This window comes from Phacochoerus africanus, chromosome 5 (genome assembly GCF_016906955.1).
Source record: "Phacochoerus africanus isolate WHEZ1 chromosome 5, ROS_Pafr_v1, whole genome shotgun sequence".
Lineage (NCBI taxonomy): Eukaryota > Metazoa > Chordata > Mammalia > Artiodactyla > Suidae > Phacochoerus > Phacochoerus africanus.
The window spans coordinates 81243578-81269822 of record NC_062548.1 but is presented as its reverse complement, the minus strand read 5'-3'; the positions used below and the strand labels follow the sequence as shown (position 1 = coordinate 81269822).

Below are 26245 nucleotides of genomic sequence, written 5' to 3'. Positions count from 1 at the left end.
CAGCCTGAGCACCATTGACACTTTGGGCCGTGCAGTGCTTAGTTTATCAACATCCCTGGCCTCTCTGCCCATTAGATACCAGTAGTACCTCCCCAGCTGTGATAACCCCGAACATCTCCAGAAATTGCCAGATGTCCCCTGGGAAGGAAGAACCCACCAGGATTGAGAACTGTGAACAGGCAGGGAGGGTTTTGATGGGATGAGGAGCCACGGAAGGTTGTCAGCAGGACAGTCATTCCTCAGTGTGAGTGAATTAGGCCTCTGCAGTCCCCACCTGCGAGAGGCCTTTGCGTTGGCTCTTCTGGTGTTTTCTTGCACTAGGACGTTTTCGTTTTTACTGGAGCAGAAATTCAGTATGCCAAGCTCCTTGTCCCTTGTAATTATACCAGCATTTTGCTAAATACTGAGTGCCAGACGCTGTGCTGAAGCGTATCAGTTGGGGTTGTGTTGTTGTTTTCCATTTAATCACAGCCCTGTGAGATGGATCCTGTTATTACTCAGCTCACAGAGCTGTGAATTTGCCTTAGGCTACACAGGGAGTGGCAGCCTGGCTCCAGCCCCTGTGCACTGGTCCTGTGCTGCTGTGTCTGGAGGTGCAGGAGCCTGAGTTGGAAGAGCTCAATACCAGGAAGCTTTTCTGGAGGCCACATGTAACAGTGGGCCTCTTACAAGCTACAGGTTCTTGCACCTTCATTTAAAAATTAATTCAAGGAGTTCCCATTGTGACTTAGCGAGTTAAGAAACTGACATAGTGTCCATGAGGATGCAAGTTCAATCCCTGGCTTCACTCAGTGGTTAAGGATCTGGCGTTGCTGTGAGCTGTGGGGTAGGTCAAAGACATGGCTCAGATCTGGCGTTGCAGTGGCTGTGGTGTAGGCTGGCAGCTGCAGCTCCAATTCAACCCCTGGCCTGGGAACCTCCATATGCCTCAGGTGTGGCCCTTAAAAAAAAAAAAAAAAAAAAAGTCAGTAATACTTCTCAGTACTTTATCTGTAATAACATCCCGCTTTGCCCTTCTCTCCAAAGGTGTCTAGAGTATTTTACTGCCCCAAGAAGAGGCATTTGGGTATTCTGTGGTCTCCAGCCTCATTAAGATTGCCACCCTGCCCCTCCTGATCCTCTACTTGGAAAAACCAGGAACTTGGCTGTTTTGTGGAAATCACAGGGCCTGTCCAGCTAGGTGTACAGCTGTCGTCTCCAGAGCACACGACCCGCTTTGTCAGTCATTGGAGCCAGTCAGCGGAGCCTGAGCACAAACACTACCCCCCCCTCCGCTTCTTCACAGCCCGCTTTCTTCCTCAGCCGCAGGTAGAACCTTAGGGACAGGAAGTCAAATTAATTGCTTCAAAATGTGCCCATCTCAGTCTCCAGGCAAAGGCCTCCCCATGGCTACCGGGCAGGTGTTTTCACTACATTTTGACCCAGGTTCTTCCATGCATGAGTTGACAGTCCTGTCACACATTGACCCTTCATTATACTGGCTCAAATGACTAGAACCTACTGACATTAAGCTGAACCAGGCCCCTGTATGCATGTATTCAATTAGAATATATTAAAGTCTCACTCAGAAAAATTTCACCACCATTCCCAGCTTTTATTTGGCCCCAGTCAAATGTTCTAACGTTCTAAGTTTCTAAGTTAAAAAAATAAAGCTCCCCTGGGAGTTCCTGTTGTGGTGCAGAGAAAACAGATCCGACTAGCATCCATGAGATTCCGTCCCTGGCCTTGCTCAGGGGGGTAAGAATCCAGCGTTGTGGTGAGCTGTGTAGGTCGCAGGCGTGGCCTGGATCCCGTGTGGCTGTGATTGTGGTGTAGGCTGGCGGCTACAGCTCCAACTTGACCCCTAGGAACCTCTACATGCCGTGGGTGTGGCCCTAAAAAGCAGAAGAAAAAAAAAAAAGGATCCTCTGAACTCCACTGACCACACCCGGAGGACTGAGCAAAGGTCTGGCGAAGGCACAGGGGAGAACCCAGCCATTTGCCTCACGTACAATGTGAGGGGTGAGCTGCACTGTGGTGGCATTCCTCGGCCTGCCCTGCTGCCTCTAAGCTCTCAGGATGGTACTTTGCCCTAAGGTCACTGCACTGTGTGGCTTCCCCAGAGGCTGATCTCAACACGGCCAGCCCATTCCTTCTTCCGCCCATCCGTCAGCACCCTCTGCAGATATGCAGCTTCCCCTTTCCCTTCCGCCACTAGCAGATGTTGCAGCTGTGGCAGGAAACTAGGGAGAGTGTGAACACAGCTGATAAAGGTGCAGGAAGCAAAAGCAGCCTCTGTGTTTCACAAAGGAAATAAAAGTTTTTGAGGGAATAAAACAAGCCTCCCGTGTGTGATGCACCCTGAACGTAGCCCATCCCTTCCTCAGATGAACACTTGGCCTGTGGGGGACGGAATCTTGGCCTCACTAACCGTTTTGTCCTAGCCTGCTTCCAGGTCATTTTCTTTTGAAGTCCGTTCATTTAGGATTTGCAAAAAACGGTTGATGGGCCTTCCCATATTACATTACCAGACCACTCATACACTTGTGAAAAGACAGTCCCACAGCCTACAGAAGCTGATAGGACCTGATTAGAACCAGGTCCTAATTTTGGCATGTTGCTTTGTTTCACTTCAGACTCCTGCCCCACAGGATTTGGGTGTGCGCCCTGGGCCTTATCTCTAAAAGTCAGATCATACCAGGCACCAGATAACCATGTCTCTGTGCCTTTTTGTGAAGTATGTCCTTCCAAGTGGAGCCAGTGAACCTCTTTTCTCAGCTTTTTTTTTTTTTTTGGTCTTTTTTGTCTTTTTGCCATTTCTTGGGCCACTCCCGCGGCATGTGGAGGTTCCCAGGCTAGGGGTCTAATCGGAGCTGTAGCTGCCAGCCTACGCCAGAGCCACAGCAACGCAGGATCCGAGCCACGTCTGCAACCTACACCACAGCTCATGGCAATTTTCTCAGCTTTAATCACAATTTACCGTAGATCCTCTAGTGCATTAGTGCCTAGGGAGTCACTGTTGAGGAAAAAAAAAAAAAAAGCGGACATTTTGAAACTATTGCCATGTTCCTGTGTTGTATAAAGTACTACATCCTCGTATGTTCTTTTAAAAGCATACTTACTGTTGTTTCTTGGGCCTGACTTCTGTAACCCTCGTGTGTTAGTGTTAAAGGACATCCTCGGGAGGATCTCCAGGCAGCCCAGCGAGCTGGAGAGCCACGCGGATCACCTGTACAACACCATCTTAGCCTCCCTGGACAGGCTGGCTGGCTGCACCCTCGTCCCTGATGGCACGCCCATGGCACGCAGGAGCGCCAGTGTGAAAGGGATTAGCCTGGTAGGTAGAACAACCCAAGAGAAGAAAAACTGTCCTCGGACCCCAGTGCTGGATAAGGTACAGAGCTCCTGCTCCAACAGGTGGTGGATTCCTAGAAGTTTGTTGAGCTAAGAGCTACTGAAACAAATGAAAGGCTAGGAGAAGCCCCTGGACCTGAAAAAGAGAGATTCTGACATGGCCAGGAAGAAGATTGGGGGTCTTCCTGTGGTAACTACAGCTCAGTGTGGTGCTTTCCATCACTCAGCTTCACCCCTGAGCTTGCTGACGACTGGGGTGCTCTGCACTTCAATTTTCTGTGGCAGACCCATCGCCTGCAAGCATGACTGCAGAAGTCATTGATACCTACTTTTTATGTCTGCACACATATGCTTCTCCAGTATAGGCTGCCCCCTTTACGTAGACTCCTCTCACCCAGCTCATTTGGTGTTCCACTGCTGAGTAACTCTTGACAGCACCAGGTGCCCACAGGGATCCAGAGTTGCTGATAACTAACTCCCCGACACCTCCTTTTCCCAGAGAAGGCTCACTGGGAGCTTCCTGGTGACCTTCCCACACCACTCCCTTCTGAAGAGGGCTGGGGGAGACACGGAAGCACCATGCCTCAGAGACTCAACACTACAGCTTTAAGTGGGCGTTACCATTGCCCAACATGATTCCACAACTGGAGCAGACTTGCTCTGAAGCTTCCTCTCCTCCAGCCAAAACCTGGTGTTTAACTCATAGACTTCCTGGGTGAGAATTCTCTGTAGATAAAAGAAGGTAAAAGATAAAATCCAGGCATGTCAATAGCAGAGAGTCCCTATATTTCCATCAAATCTAAGCAGTAGTCATTTTAATTCTAAAATGAATGCAGGTGACTGCCCTGTCATTTCTTCTGCAGCATTCCACCTGTAACAGATGCTGCTTTTTCTCTTTCAGGCATCTTCTCAGCCAGAGATATAATCTGTCAGCCAAGACTTGGCTAGTGGGAAACTTCCAGAAGTCCTTGTAAGAGCCATTTTACACTGACATCAAGGGGGAAACTTAACTCTGATGTACTAGCTTTAAAATGCCTTTCTCTTCCCTGAAGTAGGGGCTATTGAGCTACTATTTTTATTTAAAATGAATCCTTCCAAATTAAGGTTTTCCTTTGGTGCTTCCCTGCAATAGAGCATGTAGTTTTGCGGTTTTTGATAAAGTAATGCTATAAGGCTTACGGGTCTTTTCTCCCCCTCTGTCCAGTTACAGAGCTCCTAAACTAGTCCACCTGCTGAGATCATTTAAAGAAGGCTGGTATGAGGAAGAAGGTACCAAATACTTGGTATTCTCAGGCAAACGAGAGGACCCAAGAGACTGAAAAAATGACTGGTGGGCCAGGAACTTGGGTCTTTTCATAAAATGAAGCTTAGGCTTATAAATCCCTCTTTGAAGACTAGAAGAGGCTTTAACTCTCCAAATTAATAGAAAGTTCTGAACAAATAGAAACTCTACAAATTACTTTGGACTGTTATGGACTGTTAGGGTACTTTTATCATCTTAAGTGCTCAGGGCTCCATCTGCCTGCCTGCCTATTATCTTAAAGGGAAATGTGACAGGGAACTGCCCTTAAACTTTAGCTGGGCTGTGGACGAGATATCCACCTAAAAAGGAACCTCAAGGAGGAGGCAGCCCTCTGTTCCTACTCTCCCTTCAAAGAGTAGTCCGAAGTCAGGGGAGGGCACAGGTAGGATCACACACCCTGGTTAACTACAGAAGCTAAGGCTGTTGACAGCGAAGGAAAAAAAGGGAATTCTTTGCTGCTTTGGGAGTTGACAAGTAAGTACCCTGTAGGAAAAAAGAATCTATGGATCAGCTATTTAAAATTAGTTGTATGGATTTTTAAAGCAAAATGATCAGCTATTGCTGGTAACCACAGATTCTACAAAAACAAGAAAGCACTTAAAAAAGTTTATTGGGGAGTTCCCGTCGTGGCACAGTGGTTAACGAATCCGACTATGAACCATGAGGTTGCGGGTCGGTCCCCGCCCTTGCTCAGTGGGTTGACGATCCGGCGTTGCTGTGAGCTGTGGTGTAGGTTGCAGATGCGGCTCGGATCCCGCGTTGCTGTGGCTCTGGCGTAGGCCGGTGGCTACAGCTCCGATTCGACCCCTAGCCTGGGAACCTCCATATGCTGCGGGAGCGGCCCAAAGGAATAGCAAAAAGACAAAAAAAAAAAAAAAAGTTTATTGGGCCACGAATGAATGTGAGAAGGGGAAAGCACTTTCCCCATATGTTTTTTACTTAGCATTACAGTGGGCTAAACTTACAGGAGTTTTTCACATTTAAGTATGTGAGACAATCTTTTTTCAAATTCCAGATTCTCATTTGAGGAGAATGCTTAAAAAAGGAAGATCTTTTAAATTTATAAAGAAATAAACAAGTTACCTCACCCTGGAGAAGGTAACAGTAGAACAGTTATTCTCATAAAGCAGATTTCTGATATCCCCTCAGAACAAAACATATAAAATTATTCTCTGTAAAGGAAGTTTGGGACTTTAGTTTCAGGGGCTGAGCCACATAATCTTAATACCGTCTCACCTCCATGTGAACTAAAATGCTATTTATTATTAAATGTGACTTTTCTGCTCTAAAATTTTTCAGTTTATGCCAGAAGTAAACTGTTAAGTTATAATATTTAAAGAATAACTATAAAGCAAAACTGTGTAAAATTCAAAAGCACCTATATAAAATGCAGTATTTTAAGTGCCTCTGCTACTCTGGTATGATTTTACCATAATGCCAAAGGGCATGACCAGAACTAAATGGTATATTATGATTCCACCATCTCCACTGTAACCTTGGTTCCATACATAGTGAAATTTTAAAAGGCAAAACAAAACACCTCCCTAGCAAAAAATTGTACGTAAGATAGTCTTAAGAGGGTGGAATTGGTTAAAAAGACACGTCTAATGGTTTCTATTCTTAAATTGTTCTATTTCACCTTCTCTTTAATGTGGCTATAAACTGGTACTTGCCTTTCCAGTATGTTACAGTATAGCCCTTGGGAGTTAAGCCCGTTTATTTACTGACATTTAATAGGCATAACATTTAATAGGCATGAAAATAAATTTACTAGCTGGCAAAAAAAAGCTGATTACAACCCTATAGAAACAGACTGGCCAATGGTATTTTATAGCTGTTGAATGCTAAATATGCCATTCTCCTATTCAGCCTAGTAATTGTAACTTTATTTTACAGCTACTGATTGCTAAATATGCCATTCTCCTATTCAATCTAATAATGTTTCAACTGACAGAAATTTTCACAGAATATTTTATTTCAGAGTACCCTGGTTCCCAGGAAAGTACAACTTTACCTAGAGATGATCTAAGATATTTTTGTTCACTTCCTTTGAGATAAGGTGTGACTGAAGGTGCCTACTTTAGCTGGTTGTGAATGCCACGAAGAGTATCAACACAACTATTAATGATATCTTTAGAAGTTTAAAACCTCCCTTGAAACTCAAACTGTCTCCACCTAGGAAGATGCTGCCAGGAGCATTCCATAAGCAGACCTGGCCAAGTTAGATTCACTGTGGTACATATTAGCCTTAGAACAGCAGTGACTTGTAGTGACATAACGTGTGGTTATGAAATCCCAAGTTTACCTGTAGTGCAACTTCCTAGTAGTCCCTCCGAATTAGTAGAAATTAACTCCATAGGAAAGTGGCAGTACTGCAGCTGGATTGGTAGTTTGAAAACCTGGGTTCTTGTGGAGCCCCATGTGGTGTCAATACAGGGCCATTTTGAAGCTTAGATGGGAACATAAGGGCTGATGTAAAATATGCTCCAATGGCAACGTGTATGCTGAAGGAAATTTTGGTCCAGGGTCAAAGAACAGGGATTACTTACTGCTCAGACCAGAATGGCTATCATCCTGCAAGGATTTCCCAGAGATTGTGACTGCTTAGGTTTAGAACACTCCATTTCCGTAAGCTGATTAATTCATGGCAGCCACTTACATTTGAAGTAAGATAAGCAATAATTTCCTTCCCTGAGTGAACAGATTATTAATGCCCACAGTAGCTTGAAATGTCTGTACTTGAAAATGGGGGTAGGAATGGGAGTATATATAGTTTCAAAACTGCATTTATTGGCAAGTTCATAATAGCAAATAGTGAAGCATGCTGAAGCGTCTTGCAGTAAGCCCTAGTCTCAATTGCCACTGGGAAAGAACACTAGAATTTTCAATACTAAGTAAGTTATTATGTGAATATGCTTACATCTTAAATTTATGTTTTTTGATGATTCACCAAGAATAAGCTGACAGTTTATAAAAGGGAAGTGCATCACATTGTTTAACATTTGTATCATCTACTTTAAAAAATAGTTTCCAGATTCTTTTCCCCATTACACTGAATTGATAAGGCAAAAAAAAACCAAACCATTTGAAGCATCAAAGAAAACTTCACCCAAATAACTGTTGGTAACTTGAGGAATTTTTCAGTTGCCTTATGTGAGGATGAATAGATCCAACAAGCACGTCTATAATACAAAGTAAACTGTAATTTTATTGTGAAATTCTCATAGATGGAAAATTAAATTGAATATTTATTCTGTCCATTTCATTTTACAATAATCTTACCACTTATTTTTGTACCATGTATTTCAGTTGCCTGTTTAGTGAAAATAAAGAAACCTGTAATTTTTGGCTTGTTCTTAGTTTAAATTTTATCACTGAATTAAAGACCCCACCATAAAATGTGTTGCCAACAGCCACATCCCAAGCCCCTAAGTAAAGAATGTTTTGGCTGCTACTTGAACCCCAAGGAAACAATCTTTGACTACTTTCACTTTAAAATACCAGTGTTAGCAAAAGATTTTTGTTCCCACAATAAAAACAAACCTTAGGATCATTACTGTCCTAGTTAACAAAATTTTCACATGTGCAAAATTCGACTGAAATAAATATATTTCTCTCATTCCCACCCAGCATTCATGTTTTCAGCTAATTTTAAGGGATAAAATGTCTAAAATTAGGGCAGATAGTAAATTTCCTATCTACTTCAATGCTTTGACTCTCCTCCAACCTAAGTTACACGATTGTGGAGGATAAAAGGGTTGACATCTAACTCTGAGCTTGGAAGAAAAAATATTAGCACACAAGTTAGTTTAATAATCTGCCAATCAGGAACAGTGTACTGCTCTCCACCTCAGCCACAGAAGAATTAACAAAATGTTGATCATTAAGTATTTCAAATGGTTTAAGAGAAGGATCAGAGATAACAGGCTAGATAGCATACATTCTAAACTTATTTTCATACAATTTAATCTCCCTGAACCACTAAGCTTGGTTAAATCCCTATGCAGCACAGAAGCCTCCCTAGGTCATTTATTGGGTGTATTACCTGAAAAGCATAAATTGGATGCTGCTCTAAGATAGGTCTACAGTGCCCTGGTTGCACACACAAATGGCTGTTTTGAGTATAATGCAAGGCTCTTTCCCTTTAGCCATAAGAAGTAAAACAATACTTATCACCATACAGTTTGATATTACTTCCAATAAGTACAATATTTATTAAACATATCTTCAGTTGTCTTGTTACATAGTGTGCAACAAATTACAATATTCTGCAGCCACAAATTATATGCAGAGTATGAAGAAACTATTAATCAGATAGTGTAATCTTTCCATTTATAACTCTACAAGGAAGAACTAGCAAATCAGATCTTACATATAACATCTCACTAAACTTTATGCATGGAAAGTGACAGACACTGGTTGTGCTGTTTGATACAAAATGGCTGAACTTCATCTTCAGAAGACTAAACCTGACATCTAAACATGCCAATATAAACATCAAAACAAAATATATTCTAACCAACCACGGGAAACAGTCTGGTATCAGGAAAGCAACAAGGATTACACACATTATTTTATAAACCAGCACACAAAGGTTTAAAACAGTTCTGAAAATGAAGTTAGCTGTCTTGAGTCAAGGGAATAAAAAAAAAGTCAGTATTGACCATTTACAATCTCTGACCTTTGTGGAGACGGTAAGAATCTGTTGTAGTGCAGCTACATACAGTACAATTCAGGCAATTTTGTTTTTTCACTTGGGTTCAGATTGCAAATTCATTGCTGTGAGAAAAGGACGGAGGTGAATTTTAGCAGCAACCTCCACCTGACTGCTTGACCGGAGTGCTCTGAATTTTAACATTGGACTTCTCTGCACCGCCAGCTGTTGCTCCAGGACCCATTCGTTTTTTAATCTCAGCTGCCATCGTCATGAAAGACTGTTCTACATTCGTTGCATTCTTAGCACTGGTTTCCAAAAATGGAATTCCAAGGGAATCAGCAAATTCCTAAGAAAATAAGTAAGGCACAGTTAACACTGAAAAAACCTTTTCACTTAGTGCATCCTATCATCTGAAATGAGGAATGATGAAGGACTAAGTTTACTGAATCCAGAGAGACACGGCACAAATTACTATGTGTTCTAGTGCAGGCATTTTAAAAGCTAAGGTGGTTGTGGCCACTAGATGACTCCACACCCACACATAATTCAGATTCAGAACCTTCTATTTCAGTTTGAAAATCCAACTTTGAACATACCTTTGCTGTTGTGTAGTCTACTACTTTCTTTGTGGTCAAATCACATTTGTTCCCTACCAACAACTTGTTGACGTTTTCACTGGCATAACGATCTATTTCTTGTAGCCACTGTTTAACGTTATTGAAGGACTCCTAAAAAGAAGCATTGTAAAGACAATTACTTCTGGACATAAGGGTTCTAATGAAGCAAGTGATAAACAGAAGTATAAGTATCTAGGCTGACCTAAGAAGAGCCAGTGAGATAATCTAGCTACAAAAAAACCTCTAGTGCTGGGAAAGAAGTGAACTAACATTAAAACGATGGTAATACCTGTATGAATTAAGAAATTAAGAGTCTGAAGGCTTGGGGATGAAAATGCCTTATTTACAAGGGAAATACAGCTCAGGCAAATCCAACTGTTTTGGAATATGCAATTTAAATGTACTACAAAACCTGGTATTTGAAATGTGACAAAATTTTGGTTTAGGCTAGCCTACGAAGTGTTACTACTAAAGATAGCAAAAGATTTTAAGTGGGTCCAAAGTAAAGATGCTTGTTTTCTCTTCCACAATCATATTTTTGCACCTCCAGCACGTGGAAATCCCCAGGCCAGGGATTTAACCCAGGCCACAGCAGTAACCCAAGCCTCTGCAGTGATGCCAATCCTTAACCCACTATGCCACAAGGTAACTCCTACAGTTACATTTCAGGGGATCTTTTTTTTTCTTTTTAGGACTGCACCTGCAACATATGTGGCATACAGAAGTTCCCAGGCTAGGGGCTGATTAGGAGCTGCAGCTGCTGGCCACACCCATGATGGATCTGAGCCACATGTGTGACCTACAACACAGCTTGCAACAATGCCAGATCCTTAACCCACTGAGCAAAGCCAGGGATAAAACCTGCATCCTCACAGACACTATGTCAGGTTCTTAACCTGCTGAACCACAGTGGGAACTCCAAGGCAGAAGAAATTTTTTTTTCCTTTTTTGGCTGCCCCACAGCATATAAAGCCAGAGATCAGATCCCAGCTACAGCTGTAAGCTGCACCTGCAGCAATGCTGGCTCCTTAAGCCCACTGTGCTAGGCCAGGCATCAAACCTGCATGCCAGGGCTCCCAAGATGCTACTGATTCTGTTGCACCCCAGTGGGAACTTCAGAATTTTCATTTTAAAATACATTGTAATGACTTGAGATTTTTTTTTAAATTTTGCAACATTTTTTCCTTCATGTTGCTGTCACTCACCCAATACTCCTAAGAATTGAATCTAAAGTCTATAATTCAGGAGTTCCCTTGGTGGCGTAATGGTTAACGAACCCAACTAGGAACCATGAGGTTGCATGTTTGATCCCTGGCCTTGCTCAGTGGGTTAAGGATCTGGTGTTGCCTTGAGCTGTGGTGTAGGTTGCAGACGCGGCTTGGATCCCACGTTGCTGTGGCTCTGGCGTAGGCTGGTGGCTACAGCTTCAATTCGACCCCTAGCCTGGGAACCTCCATATGCCGCGGGAGCGGTCATAGAAAAGGCAAAAAGACAAAAGAATAAATAAATAAAAAATAAAGTCTATAATTCAAAAGAATAATTATGGCCCTTGGAACACATTCTTCACACTATCTCCACATCCCCCTACTTTCTTTCAACAGCTAATCTTTAGATAATCACTGACCTCTTATTAAAACCTTCCTCAAAGCTCATCCTATTTATGAACCACATACTCCCCAGGCAGAAACCCCTAATATTACTTTTGGCAATTCTGACAGGGCTAATTACCAGGCAAATTACTGTAAATACATAGCACCAAGAACACAGTATAAACCAAGCAACCCCAATTCCCTACAGACTCCTGCCAAAACAATCATTTAATTGATAATAAATATACCTTGGGTCCCTTGAAAGCAAATCTAAAACCCATTACTAAATCTTCCATTTACTAAAGGAAAAGAATAGGAAATTCTGGTTGACCAAATCATTAGATATTCAAATGATGGAGGAGAGAAAAATAACAATAAACTTGTTCATAAGAGTACTGCTTTGAAACATTTTTTTATGTGATTAACAATTAGGGGTGGACATATGCAAAGTAAAATAATCTGATATTTATTTATCAAAATAATAACTATCAGTGTAACAGTTTTCTCCTGGAACTTACCTGATCTGTCACATCATACACAACTATGATGCCATGGGCTCCTCTGTAATAACTGGAGGTGATTGTTCGAAATCTTTCTTGGCCTGCTGTGTCCCACTGTTACAAAACAATCAAATCCACATTCCATTAACAGTTGGGGAAAAGGACAGGAGGAGGGAGATGGTTTCGTTCACATAGTTGTGATTATCAGGATTTGACATGGATTCATTAGCTCTCTGTACTCATACTACTAAATTGCCCAGTAACTGCCAAATACCTGAAGATCCAGAAAAGAAGGGAATGCCTATAATTTCGCTTGCAATAATGCTACCAATATTGTAATTATAAGCTCTTTGAGGTCAGGAACTATGTCATACTTTTCATATTCTCTACAGCCTTCAGCATCATTTTACAGGCTGACTTGGTATTAGGAAAACTAGTGTCTAATGCCCCTGTAACACAGTACAACTCTCATGCATTGATGAAAATCACTTGCTAGCATATTTTATCATCATGGAAAGCACTGAAAAAGACCCAATTCAGATTAACTACCAAAACAGCACTTTAACCATCTCAGGAACAATTATCTTAATCTAGGGGAAACAATGTAAGAAAGAGCCCAGATACTTTTAAAAAAATTCTTTTTGAGAGCAATTTACCACACCTCAATCATTGAGGCTCAAACACTGGAAACAAATACTTTGCTACATTAAGGTTCTGGGTTTAAAGAAACTATTAAAAACATCAGGAAAACTCAATTGTTAGATTTTAAAAAGGGTGACAAGAATTTTGTTTAAACTGCTCCTATACAATGTCCTTTTCTTAAAAAAAAAAAAAATTGTTTAGCTTCCTACTCCACTAAAAGATACTGGTAAAAAAATAACATTTTGATTCCTGGGAACATAATGGACTGTTTACTTAATGGTTACTGTTTAAAAAAGAAAAAATGTACTTGAAGCCTAATACAAGTGGAGATTAAGATTCAACAGCCTTTTAGGAGGAAGAAATTATTAAATTTTGGAATATACCTGTGAACTTGACATTGATCTCCACTAACATCCTAAATGGAAAAAAAAAAAAAAAAGTTCCAGAGCACTCAGTGAAATCACTTCCTTTTCTAAGACCCAACCAAGCTTGGGTCTTAAATGTTAAAAATAAGTTGTACTTTTGGGGAAATTTGAATACAGACCAGATATTAGATAACATTAAAATATTAGTGTCAGTTTTGTTGGATGTGATAACAGTGGTTATTACATAATAAAATAGAGATGCATAATTACTATTTTTGGGGTAAATCATCTATATTTTCCTTTAACATACTGGGGAGAGGGGGCAAATAATAAGCAAATAAAGGTAATATGTTAACAATTGTTCATCAAACAAAAACGAGCCACCACAGTTTCATTACCTTTTACATCGATAGTACTAGCATAAGAGTCAGAAGACTGTAGATCTACTGTATCAATAAGAAGCCTTAAGTCTTTCAAGATATCCTTGGAGAAGCATGAGGTCTGTAGTTAAGCCAGTGTGACTTCAAAACATCAAATCTAGGTTCCTGGTTTAATGCTAGGAAGAGTCACCTAACAGTATCTTCTTATAAAAATTCCAGATATCACTCACCTTACTTACGTAAGTTTAAGTTTAAATGAACTAATGTTTGTAAAGTGCTTATTAGCAACAATGCCTGACTATACAAACTGCTCCATAAAATACTAATTCCCTTCTCTTCTCCACCTACCAACCTGTTCCACAAAACAGAGAAAGAAAAGGAAGAACTTTCTGAGTAAATGCTTTAACAAAGAATTGTAGTTGACTGAGCAGTGGCATCCAGAGAGTAAAATCCAGAGTAACTGATTTTCCCATGTTGGTCTCTTCTACTAAAACTGGACCTCCTCCTACAGGGCTGTTTCACTCATCCCTGCCCTATCTGAATGCCTGGCATAATGTAAGCATTTCCATAAAGCTTCATGAAAATGAATACACCGTCAAAGAAAGAAGCCTTTCATGGTACGGGACTGGACTCTGTACATGCCCTGCACTGCTGAATACTCTGTAATCACTAACTCTGATAAAGACCCAGATGGCACACTTGAACAGGAAAAGCAGAAAAGATAATTAAAATATAGATAAACCAAATCATTTTGAAAGACCTAGAGAACTTGGAAGGATAACTCAGGCCTGGCAAGGTGATATGTTAACAGGGTTAAACGTAAAGTCTTGCATTTAAGATTTTTAAAACCTCAGTCACAAAATATAAGACAAAACCAAAAACCCACCAAAACCCTTAAGATCCAAAATTAAGGTTTTTGGTGGGTTTTTGAGATAGCAAATGCAATAAACTCTGATTTTCGTTTTATGTTCTTGAATGGGTCAAAGATGAGAAAATGTAACGAGTCCCTGAAGTCCAAGAGAAAATAAGGAAATATTTACCCCATGTAGTCTACACTGGCTGGACTATATCTTGTATTTGATTTTAGGAATCATATTTTAATAAAAGGCACTTGTAAAATGCAAGTGTAACTCAAATTGTGAAAGGTTCTGAGAACATGCTCCAAAAGGAACCACTGACTTCAGAAGTAGAAAGTTGTGATAAGATTAATCTAAATGTCAGGCTGCCAAAAGAAAAGGAATTAATTTAATCTCATTAAGGCAGCTGCAAAAGGCAGAGAAATAAGAAACAGAAGTTAAAGAAAACTGGCTTTGGCTCAGTGTAAAGAATTAACAATTAGAGGTTATTTATAAATAACTGACTGCTTTGAAAAATGGTGAGCTTCCCAGAAATGTTAAAAAAAAAAAAAAAAAAGCACCAGATAGAGAAAGGAAATTCTTCCTTGAAGATGAAAGAAGACTAAGTGACCTGTAAGATCCCTTCCTAGCCACAGCAAAGTCGCACTATATTATAAATGTTTAACAAAAACATATTCAAATCGTATGGAGGCCAATGATCACACAATCATTTCACGTGAACAGTTAGAGGCTTGAGTGCATCTTTCTGAAATATTTTTTATGGTGCCAAGCTGGCACTTTACATACAACGGGAAAAATCAATATAGAAAATAATCTCTACTGGTTCCAAGTATTTCAAGCCATCTCTGATAACTACATCCTTGCAAATCCTAATTTCGGGTATCAAAAGTGTTCACTTGTAACAAAATCCCTAATTCTTTTGTAGGGTTCCTTTCTTTTCCTTATCAGAGTCACGAAAGAAAGGGAGCAAATAAAAAAATAATAACCCATCAAATATCCACTTTATCTGGGTATGACATATCATCAGTAACATCTGTATACTGCCCAAAAGTTTAAAAAGGACTTTCACATACATTACCATATACACATACACAGCACTATAGATTTGGTTCTCACAACTACCTTATTAGTTAGTGAACCAGGTATCATCACACTCATTTTAGAAAATTGAGGCTCAGGAAAAGGGTTGAAGTAAGGTTTAACTATGACTAACCAATAAATGGAATGAAGACCACAGATCCAAGTTTTCTAACTCCAAATTCAGAACTTCCAGTTCAGGATGATATCAATTACATGAAGAGAAAAGTCACTTGTTTTCTATGTTACCTCATAGCAATAACCAACTCTGAAAGATACTCAGAGATTAATTTTTTTCAAGACCAGATATGTCCACACTGGTAGTAGCCAGACCCACGATAAGGTTCTACTACAACTGTCTATTTAATTGAGGGTTGGGGATGTAAGGATGGATAAGGGGTTCAGGTTGGCATAGGGACACAAAATATTGAAAACAGAGAGCTATGGGTCACATGGTTCTGCCAGTAGTTGCAGGCAAGTTATTAAATCTCTCAGCATCCATCTTCTGAGCTGTAAAAAGCAAAGTTCCCTTCTAACAAAATTCTCTTTCTACAGAGTTGGAACACACTATCTAAGACTCTTCAACTAAACCACATATGGAGAACCTTTCCTAGGTTTCTTGAAAAGTTCCACAGTATTAAGCACAATAAAAGACATTAAAGAAATTGTTCACTATGCTTTTGCTATAAGACAAGGTAAACTTCAACTTAGACCCCTTGGATCCTGCTGATAAAAGCACAAGAAAAAGAACTAGGACCAAATTTGACTTAAAACGTGTATTTCTCTGTTTTATGAATAGAAAACTCCATTCGTAGAAGGTAAACCTAAGTGAAATCATTTTTAATCTAAATTCTTAACCTACCACTCTATCATAGATGAATGATTCTGAAGATACTCTAATTTTGTTAACATTAATAAAATGGCAAATATATTCTAAGTTTACCAAAATAATTTCCAAAAATATTTCTAGTCCAAAAATTACTTACTATTTGAAGTTTGATTGTTTTCCCATCTAACTCTATAGTTCTTATTTTGAAATCCACACCAATTGTGCTGATATAGCTTTCTGTATATGTATCATCCTGAAGAGAAAGAAAATTAATAATTAAAATGAATGTTCAATAGAGTAAATAAGGAAATATATTGTATACTTTTATCTACAAAGCTGATAAAGTTTATAAGGCAAACATTTTGAGAACAGCCATTTTATCCTGCTCCAGCACTCAGTTCATGTTCTGAAGACAAAGTGCTATTTAACAATGGTTTCTTCTTAAGATTTTTTTCAATAGCTATTCTTTACTTTTTCCAAACATTTCTTAGTAAATTCTTTACATACTGATACATATAGAAAAAGGTTTTATATTTTCAATGATTATGAATAATTTATCCATTTTTTTTTTCTTTTTTTCTGTAGGGCTGCACCTGTGGCATACGGAAGTTCCTAGGTTAGGGGTCAAATCCGAGCTGCAGCTAGCTGCCTGCCTATGCCACAGCCACAGCAACACCAGACCCTTAACCTACTGAGCAAGGCCAGGGATCGAACCCACATCCTCACAGACACTATGTTGGATTCTTAACCCACTGAGCCACAATGGGAGCTCCAATTTTTCCAATTGCTAATCAGCAGAACACTTATTCCTCCAGCGCATCCAATTTATTCACCACAAAGTTATGATCATGTCACTCTCCCAAATTTTTTTAAGAAAAATCAATTTCATTTCTTGGTTATGACTTTTCAAGATCGAAATACAATCCACAAAACATAAAATTCACCCTTTCAAAATGTCAAAGTCCATGGAGTTCCCGTCTTGGCTCAGCGGAAACGAATCCAACTGGGAACCATGAGGTTGCAGGTTTGATCCCTGGCCTTGCTCAGTGGGTTAAGGATCCAGCACTGCCGTAGGTCACAGATGTGGCTCGGATCTGGCACTACTGTGGCTGTGGTGTAGGCCAGCAGCAGCAGCTCCAATTTGATCCCTAGCCTGGGTACCTCCATATGCCACGGGTGTGGCCCTAAAAAAAAAAAAAAAGCTAAAATTAAAAAAAAACTTTTTGGAGTTCCGGTCGTGGTGCAGCGGAAACAAATCCAACTAGGAACCATGAGGTTGCGGGTTCGATCCCTGGCCTCTCTCAGTGGGTTAAGGATCTGAGTTGCCATGAGCTGTGGTTTAGTCCAGAAGCTGTAGCTCCGATTCAACCCCTAGCCTGGGAACCTCCATATGCTGTGGGTGCGGCCCTAAAAAGCAAAATAAAATGTACAGGTCCATTTTTTAGTATATTCAGATGGTTCTGCAACCATCACCACTATTAAATTCCAAAACATTTTCATCAGCCCAAAAGAAAATCCTATACCCCGTAGCAGTCACTCTCCATTTCCTCCTCCCTCTAGTCACTAGAAACTACTAAACTACTTTATGTCTCTATAGATTTGTCTGTTCTGGACATTTCACATCAATGGAATCATACAGTGCGGCCTTTTGTGTATGGCTTCTTTCACTAAGAATAAAAAATTTTCAAGGTCCAGCCATGTCATAACATGGATCAGTACTTCATTCCATTGTATTCATGGCTGAGTAACTGTATAAGGCATAGATATACTACATTTTGTTTACATTCATCAGTTCATGGACATTTGGTTGGTTTCTACATTTTGGCTATTATGAATAATGCTGCTATGAACATCTGTGCACAAGTTTTTATGTGAATCATGTTTAACCCAAGGTTAAGCTTTTAAAATTACACCTGTTTTTTTCCCTCAAGTGTCTATTATTTTACTCATAATGGAAATAAAACTCAGTTTTTTCCTTTAAGTGAAAATGTGAAAAGATAGGTGAATGGAGAGTTCAGGCTTTCACCACCTAAACAAACCCACTGTACAGTCTTATCAGGCACAAAACACCACCTAAGAAGTATTCTGCCAACAAAGATGAGCTTAAATCTAAACAAGCCCAAATCTAGTAAGCAGCACTGTCAAAAAAAAACTGATAGGTTTTACAAATTGTAGCCAGTAGCCCTACTATGTGGCTAGTGAGAACAAGGAACTGAATTTTTTTTATTCTATTCAATTTTAATTAAATTTAAATAGTCACAACGAACTAGTAGCTTCTATAAGGAGAGCACTGCTCTGGGGCCTACTCTGATTAGAAAAAATGAGGGAAAAAGGAACAAAATTAAAGACACCACAGAGAAGCAAGATGACAAATCTAAAATGTTGGACAATTTACAGGACAAGGGCTCCAGTTTCTACAAAAAGTAAATGACATGAAAAAAACATAAATTAAAAAGAGGAAAGTTGGAAAAACTCTAAGAGACTAAAAGCAGCAAAACAATCAAGTGGAATGTGTGAACCATGTCTTGAATTGTGATTCACACCAACTGTAACAACACACTTCTTAGACAACCTGGGAAATTTATTTTGTAAACCAACAAATGTATATTATATGAAAGAGTCCAGTTCTCAGAAATGCATACTGACGTGTATAAAGGGAAAATGACACACTTGGGATCCGTATTTACGGCACTCCAACAAAGAGAAGGGGAAAAGGGATTAAATAAAGCTGTTGTGGGCTAGTCTTTTTTTTTTTTTTTTAATGTGTGTTCTAATCAACCACTTTTATTTATTTATTTATTTATTTTGTCTTTTTAGGGCCGAACTTGTGGCATATGGAGGTTCCCAGAATAGGGGTCACATTGGAGCTGTATCTGCAAGCCCACACCACAGCAACACCAGATCCTTAACTCACTGAGCAAGGCCAGGGATCAAACCTGCATCCTCATAGACACTATTCAGATTCATTTCCACCTGAGCTATGATGGGAACTCCCAGGCAAGTCTTTTATTTATTTTTTATTTTTATTGTTTTATTTTTATTTTTTTTTAATTTATTTTTTTCCCACTGTACAGCAAGGGGATCAAGTTATCCTTACATGTATACATTTTTCCCCCCACCCTTTGTTCTGTTGCAATATGAGTATCTAGACATAGTTCTCAATGTGACTCAGCAGGATCTCCTTGTAAATCTATTCTAAGTTGTGTCTGATAAGCCCAAGCTCCTGATCCCTCCCATTCCCTCAGGCAAGTCTTGATAAAGCTGAATCATGGGACTGAAAGATCTCTAAAGAAAACTGTAAAATGTGATGAGAGAGAACTCCAAGTATTAAGAGGTAACTGGCTGACTTATCCACATACATTCACATTTATGCACACATAGACTCACTGGGAAAAAGATATTTTTGAAGTATTGTATGCAGTTTGACAAAATGCTCATCATTATTAGGTGTTTTTTAAATTAAAAAATTTTACTTTATGTTTTAAAATTTTTTTCCTTTTTCTGGCTGCCCTGCAGCAAATGGAGTTCCTGGGCCAGGGATGAGATCCAAGCCACAGTTGCAACCTAAGTTGCAGCTGCAGCAACACCTGATCCTTAACCCACTGTGCCAGGCGGGGAATCAAACCTGCACCCCAGGGCTCCCAAGATGCTGCTGATTCCATTGTGCCACAGTGGGAACTCCAATTTAAAATTTTTAATTGTCTAGTAAGTATCAGGTTCTACAGAAAGTGAGCAGAAAACAAAATTAATGCAGTAAATGTTCACCTAGCACTTCTACATATGAGGTGCTTTGTTAGAATTCTTATAAACCCCTAAATGACTCTCACTTACATGCCTCTGAGCCTCTGCACATGCCATTCCTCTGTCCCAATCCTCAGTGTCTCTTTCTGCATACCCCCTACTCCCCATCCCTTGGGTCACAAGGCAATTTTTATTCATTTTTCAATTTTGAACTTAGGCAATACTAATTGTCCAAGCATATCCCAACTCCTTGGGCAATAGTCAAGAGATTCTTTTCTCTGTGCTCCCAAAGCTTACTATGCATTTCCTCAGCATACCTTTTGTAGCCTTTCTCTATTTTGAGGGGGGTCTAAGAATCAGTAATTTTTTTTTTTTTTCGCCATACCTGTGGCAGTTCCCAGGCCACGAATCAAACCCATGCCGCAAGTGCAACCGGTACCACAGCTGCAGCAACACCAGATCCTTAACCCGCTAAGCCACAGGGGAATGTCCTAGAATCAGTGTTTTAAAATGCTTCCTGGGTGATTCTACTGTGTAGGTAGTTCTGAAAGCCTATGACTTAGATCAACAGGCATCCTGGAAAGGATTTTCTTTGGAGCACAAATACCATCTCCTCAAGAGATGCCAGATTCTTCCCACCTTCCCAGAATTGCTGATTTAGTACTAGAAATTATTGGGCGATCTTAATAGTAGGTTAAGGATCCAGCCTTGTCACTGCAGTGGTTTGGGTCACTGCTGTGGTGTGGTTCAATCCCTGGCCCAGGAACCTCTGCATGCCACCAAAGTGTTAAAACAAACAAACAAACAAACAAACCCATGAATTTATTCTTTTTGTTTGTTTTTCTTTTTGCTTTTTAGGGCCACACCCACAGCATAGGAATTTCCCAGGCTAGGGGATGAATCAGAGCTGAAGCTGCCGGCCTACGCCACAGCAACAGGATCTGAGCTACATCTGAAACATACACCACAGCTCACAGCTCTCAGTGGTAAATCCTTAACCCACTGAGCAAGGCCAGGGATTGAACCTACATCCTCATGGATACTAGTCAGATTTGTATCCACTGCACCAAAAGAGCAACTCCTTATTCTTAATTTTAATCTTTGTCAATTTAATAAAAGCAGTATCTAACTTTAAAGTCTTTTAATTACAAATAAAATTGAACATTTTTTCATATTAATTGGCAATTTGTATTTCTTTTGTGGCCTGCCTGCTCATGTATTTGCTCATATTTCCACTATGACAAACACTCTTTTCTTATTACTGTATAAGTGAGATTTACATATTGGGAATATCATCCCTTCCTCATATATCTATTTTTGCTAGTACCATTTGTTTTCTAACATTTTTATGTGCTCAACATTAATTTTAATGCAATCAAATTTAACAATCCTTTCTTTCCTGATATTTTTCTGTGTTAGAAAATATTTTCATACAACATTAAATAGCCACCTAGGTTTTACTGGTACTTCCATGGTTTCATTTTTAACTTTTATATACACACACATATTATACATAATTGACATTCATTAATACCACTCCTCAGAAAAATCATATTAAGTATTTCAGATGCCATCAAGCTTGCAGCAGTGAATTTCAAGTTTTCTAAAATTCTAGTTTTCCCCTGAAAAGCTTAAATTTATTATAGGCAGCAAGTGCTCTCAGCTATTTTCCTTGAAGTGACAGTCTCTGTTCATCTGACAAAATGTATACTCAATACTCAGCTCTACATGACTATAGTTTGTTAGTTCTTCTTTCAAATTAAAAAAAAAAAAAGTGTTCAATGAAAAATGCAGCTGGGAGTTCTCCTGTGCAGCAGTTGGTTAAGGATCTGGTATTGTCACTATAGCGGCTTGGGTTCAATTCCTGGCCCAGGAACTTTCCAAAGCCACAGGCACAGCCAAGGGGAAAAAAAAAGAAAGAAAAAAGCATCTAGTTTATTAGCTCACAATGTAAACAACCATACAAGTGCCTTTCTTTCCCTCAAGACAACCAACACACTCCAGTCTGCAGTAAAACTACTTTATGTGTACTCTTCGTTTCCTCACACAGAATGTTTAAAAAAAAACACTCAAGGATCAAGATTTTTAAAAAGTAATCACTTTTAGAAGGAACCAAATTGTCCATCAATAGAAGAATGGATAAAGAAGATGTATACACACACACACACACAGGAATACTACTCAGGCACAAAAAAGAATGAAATTTTGCCATGTCCAACAACATGGATGGACTTGGAAGCTATTACGCTAAGTGAAATAAATTAGAGAAAGACAAATACTATATGATATCACTTATATGTGGAATCTAAAAAATAAAACTAGTGAATAATAACAAAAAAGATATAGATATAGGGAACAAATCAGTGGTTACCAGTGGAGAGAGGGAAAGGAAAAGGATCAAGATAGGGGTATGGGATTAAGAAATACAAACTAAGTATAAAATAAAAAGCTAGAAGAATAAATTGTACTATACAGAGAATATAGCCAATATTTTATAATAATATAAATGGAATATAACCTTTAAAAATTGTGAATCATGCTGTACACCTGAAACCCATATATCAACTATACCTCAATAAAAAAAAGAAAAAAATTATTTTTGCTGTTTCATCAAAGACATTAAGTTAAAGTGGTTCTTTCACCCCTGTGAGTGAACAGAGACAAATACCATGACTATAAGTACAGTTTGGGACTAAGCACTGCTTCAACATGGTGCTAATAAAGCCCTGGCAGTTTTACCCTCCAATGGTCAACAGAGTGAAAATAGGCAAATGTCTTCTGACTTAGTAACTATTTGCTTAGTAAATACTAATCGTTTAGTGTTATTAGGAAAGTAGTTTTGAGCTCATGGACCCCAGGAAGGTCTTCATAATGTCCATAGGTCAATACTCTTAAGAACCAATGATCTAGATAGTGAGAAGGAAAACATGCTAAATTTGAAGGCAGTTGATAAAGACTATGAATGAGACTGTTGATTCTATTTCTTAGTTTGTAAATTTCAGCATATAGAAAGAACACTATCCCATTGTCAAAAAGTTTGTACCAAGCCCTGCTTTTTTTAATTCTTCTAAAGATTTACTTGAAGATTTGTTTTTCATCAAGTGACTTTCAACACAGGCCAATTAACATAAGGAATGAAACACTGTTTGACAGATAAGAGTATTAGACATTCCGACTTTATAACCACACTTTGCTTAAACTTCTTTTAAGAGCAACAGCACTACTTCTATTTAACTTTAGATTATGACTGGGGATGTGTGTACACTTTGAGGCCTTAAATATATAAATTCTGAAATAATTAGTATTTGGAATAAAATTATTTAATCTCGTATCTACCTAGAAAACATACACAACATTAATTTCTTTAAAAGCAATTTGATTTCAACTTACTGCAAACCTAAGAAGGAGGCAAGACTTTCCAACCCCAGAGTCGCCAATCAGAAGTAACTTGAATAAATAATCACTGCAAAAAGAAAAAGGAAATCACATTAATAAAAAACATACCGTATTGTAAGTTCTACCTCAACAAAAATACAGCCAAAAATAACAGCTCACTGAGGAAGACCATAGCTCCTGAAAACCCCATGAACGGCCTAACAGAAGCCAAAACTGCAACCAACATCAGGAGACCTTTTGATGAATCACTGAACATGAGCGAATTCTGTAAAAATAAGATAGGCAATGCCACCTGTGATCTCTGAGGATCAATTAACTTCCACTTCCAAAGAAAGAATGAAAGGAAATATAAGCGATATGCATTTTGGAGAGCTCAAGAGAATTGTGCTACAAAATCTCACTCTTCTGCTGTATAACAACACAGGAAGTTAAGTAACTTTCCTTTGTTCTTGCCAATGAAAAAAATCTCTCCTTCAAATTCCAATCTCAAATTATTATTTCATAGCAATCCTCCAACGAAGGGCTTTTATGATCCTTTCCTAGCATCCAAATGGAATTCTCCCCTTAAAAAAAAAAAAAATGCATCATTTAACTTCTGAAAGCCTATATTATACTTTAAACTGGAGATGCAGTAAAATCAAAGGATGTTTATGTAAATGCACAACTTTACCAACATTCTAAGCTTGTCTTAAAGCATTCACTCTTGTGTTAAAGCTAAGCTCTGTTCATGCACATTTACCACTGCCAAGCCTAACTCAAAACCATCCCCAGGGAGTTTTTCATGGACTTGAAGAACAAGAGACAGTCAGTTCCTCTTAGATTCTTCCCAACCCTGACCAGTTCTGTACGTTCTTTTAAAACAATTTCAAAATGACAAAAGACCCAGAATTTACAGATTTTTTTTTCAGAAGACACATATGAATCTTAATTTTCTTTCATGTGATTTAAAAATGCTACCTACTTAAAATGACACACAAATATCACTTGCAAATGTAATATAAATTATAATTATCATATTTACATGTAAGTGAGATGTTTGGAAGTGATTAATTAGCTCTGTGAATATTAATCAACTGTTAACAATCAATGTGTTTACACAGTGATATGTATTACTTAAAATACATCTTTCTGGGAGTTCCCTTTGTGGCTCAGCAGGTTACAAACCCGACTAGTATCCATGAGGATGTGGGTTCGATCCCTGGCCCTGATCGGTGGTTTAAGGATCTGGTATTGCCATGAGTCATGGTGTAGGTCACAGACACAGCTTGGATCCTGCACTGCTGTGGCGGTGGTATAGGGCAGCAGCTGCAGCTCCGATTCTACCCCTAGCCTGGGAACCTCCATATACCACAGGTGCAGCCCTAAAAAGCAAACAAAACAAAACAAAGATATCTTTCTGGTTTTACCAAGTTATCATGGTATACCTACTGTCCCTAATTATACCTAAAGGAAACAATTCTTTTGGCCATGCCCAGGACATGTGGAAGTTCCCACGCCAGTGATCAAACCCTTGCTGCAGTGTCTCAGTCCTGAGACACTGCAGTGACAACACTGGATACTTAACCCACTGCACCATAGAAGAACTCCTTAAGAATTTTTAAAAAATCCGAAGTGCCTTAGTTATCAGCAAAATAAAGGTCACAGAAGGAAATAGGCTTTTAAACAATTCATTAAGAAGGGGTGACTGAAGCACTGGATGAACCTGATAACTAACACCCTTTCCAGTTTGAGATCCTAAAGAATAAAAGGGAGTAGATAACGATTATAAAAATTTACCCTTAATAAATTACTGATATCTAATAAAAAAATGACTTGTATTAGTCAGTACAGTGCTGACTGACTTTAATACTATTGAGAGCTTGCTCCTTAATTAGACCAAACGAATTCTGAAGAATGCTCCATGTTGAACATTAACAATGAGTACATTAAGAATTTACATTTCAGGAGTTCCTACCATGGCACAGTGGGTTAAGAATCCTACTGCAGTGGCTTGGGTTGGTTGCTGTGGAAGTGCTGATTCAATTCGTGGCCTGGTGCAGTGGCATAGTGGTCTCAAAAGAAATTAGTAGTATAGGTCACAGCTGTAGCTCAGATTCAATATTTGGCCCAGGAACTTCCATATGCCCTGGATACGGCCATTAAAAAAAAAAAAAAAAAGAAGAATTTACATTTTGGTTAGCAAGAAACATCATACCACTGATACTACTATAATTAGTTTTTAACAATAATTGTGACACAACAAATGCCCTGAATTTACCAATTTCCCTGAGCACAGTGCTAGGCATCCAATACACACTCAATAAACATTCCCTGAATCAGTGGTATTGGACCCAGTTAAAATAAAGGACAGTACTGGGCCACAGATGTTGTCTGTGCTATCATTCACTTATCTTAAAGATCAATTTCTCAATAACCAGAAGGTTGGAAAAAACATGAATGCGTCCTGTGTTACAGTTTACATTATGGTCTCAAAGAAATTAGTAGTCAATTCTTAAAAAAACACACTTTTCAATTACCAATTTATTTATTTATTTAGCATTTTAGGGCCACACCTACGGCATCTGGAAGTTCCCAGGCTAGGAGTCAAATCTGAGCTTCAGCTGCTGGCCTACACCACTGCCACAGCAACACAGGATCTAAGCCACATCTCTGACCCATGCCACTGCTCATGGTAACATCCACTCCTTAACCCACTTGAGCGAGGCCAGGGATCGAACCCACATCCTCATGGATACTAGTTGGGTTCTTAACCCACTTAGCCACAATGGGAACTCCCATAAACTAGCAGGTTTTTAACAAGTGGATAGTGGAGTAGCAAAGATAACAGCAAGAGAAAAATTATTTTTGCTATCAGTTTCTCCTTACGTCAACACATGGTCTACTTCATCAATACTGTAGTAGGTTCTGTATTTCCATTATTTATGATCTGAACATTATCTTGATACCTATGCCATTTTTG

At 39.2% G+C, this 26245-nt stretch overlaps 2 protein-coding genes across 4 annotated transcripts in view; one reads left to right on the top strand and one right to left on the bottom strand.

Annotated features, from left to right (window-relative positions):
* Window positions 1–5319, top strand: part of CEP68 (centrosomal protein 68) — a 28868-nt gene extending 23549 nt beyond the window's left edge. The window contains exons 6-8 of one of the 3 annotated variants that reach the window (XM_047781929.1): window positions 3144–3316; window positions 4235–4303; window positions 4538–5319. In XM_047781929.1, the coding sequence (XP_047637885.1) occupies window positions 3144–3316; window positions 4235–4258 (197 nt within the window). In that variant the 3' untranslated portion in view covers window positions 4259–4303; window positions 4538–5319. Of the gene's footprint in view, window positions 1–1026; window positions 1309–3143; window positions 3317–4234; window positions 4437–4537 lie in introns of those variants that run through there. The other 2 variants (XR_007135112.1, XM_047781928.1) reach the window with 2 other exon arrangements.
* Window positions 5320–7819: 2500 nt separating this feature from the next.
* The window catches only part of RAB1A (RAB1A, member RAS oncogene family), a 32578-nt gene continuing 14152 nt past the window's right edge, over window positions 7820–26245 (bottom strand). Inside the window, exons 2-6 of the mRNA XM_047781927.1 lie at window positions 23281–23353; window positions 16307–16402; window positions 12018–12113; window positions 9890–10021; window positions 7820–9639 (exon numbers count right to left, since the gene is read on the bottom strand). Of these exons, the coding sequence (XP_047637883.1) occupies window positions 9442–9639; window positions 9890–10021; window positions 12018–12113; window positions 16307–16402; window positions 23281–23353 (595 nt within the window). The 3' untranslated portion in view covers window positions 7820–9441. The remainder of the gene's footprint in view (window positions 9640–9889; window positions 10022–12017; window positions 12114–16306; window positions 16403–23280; window positions 23354–26245) is intronic.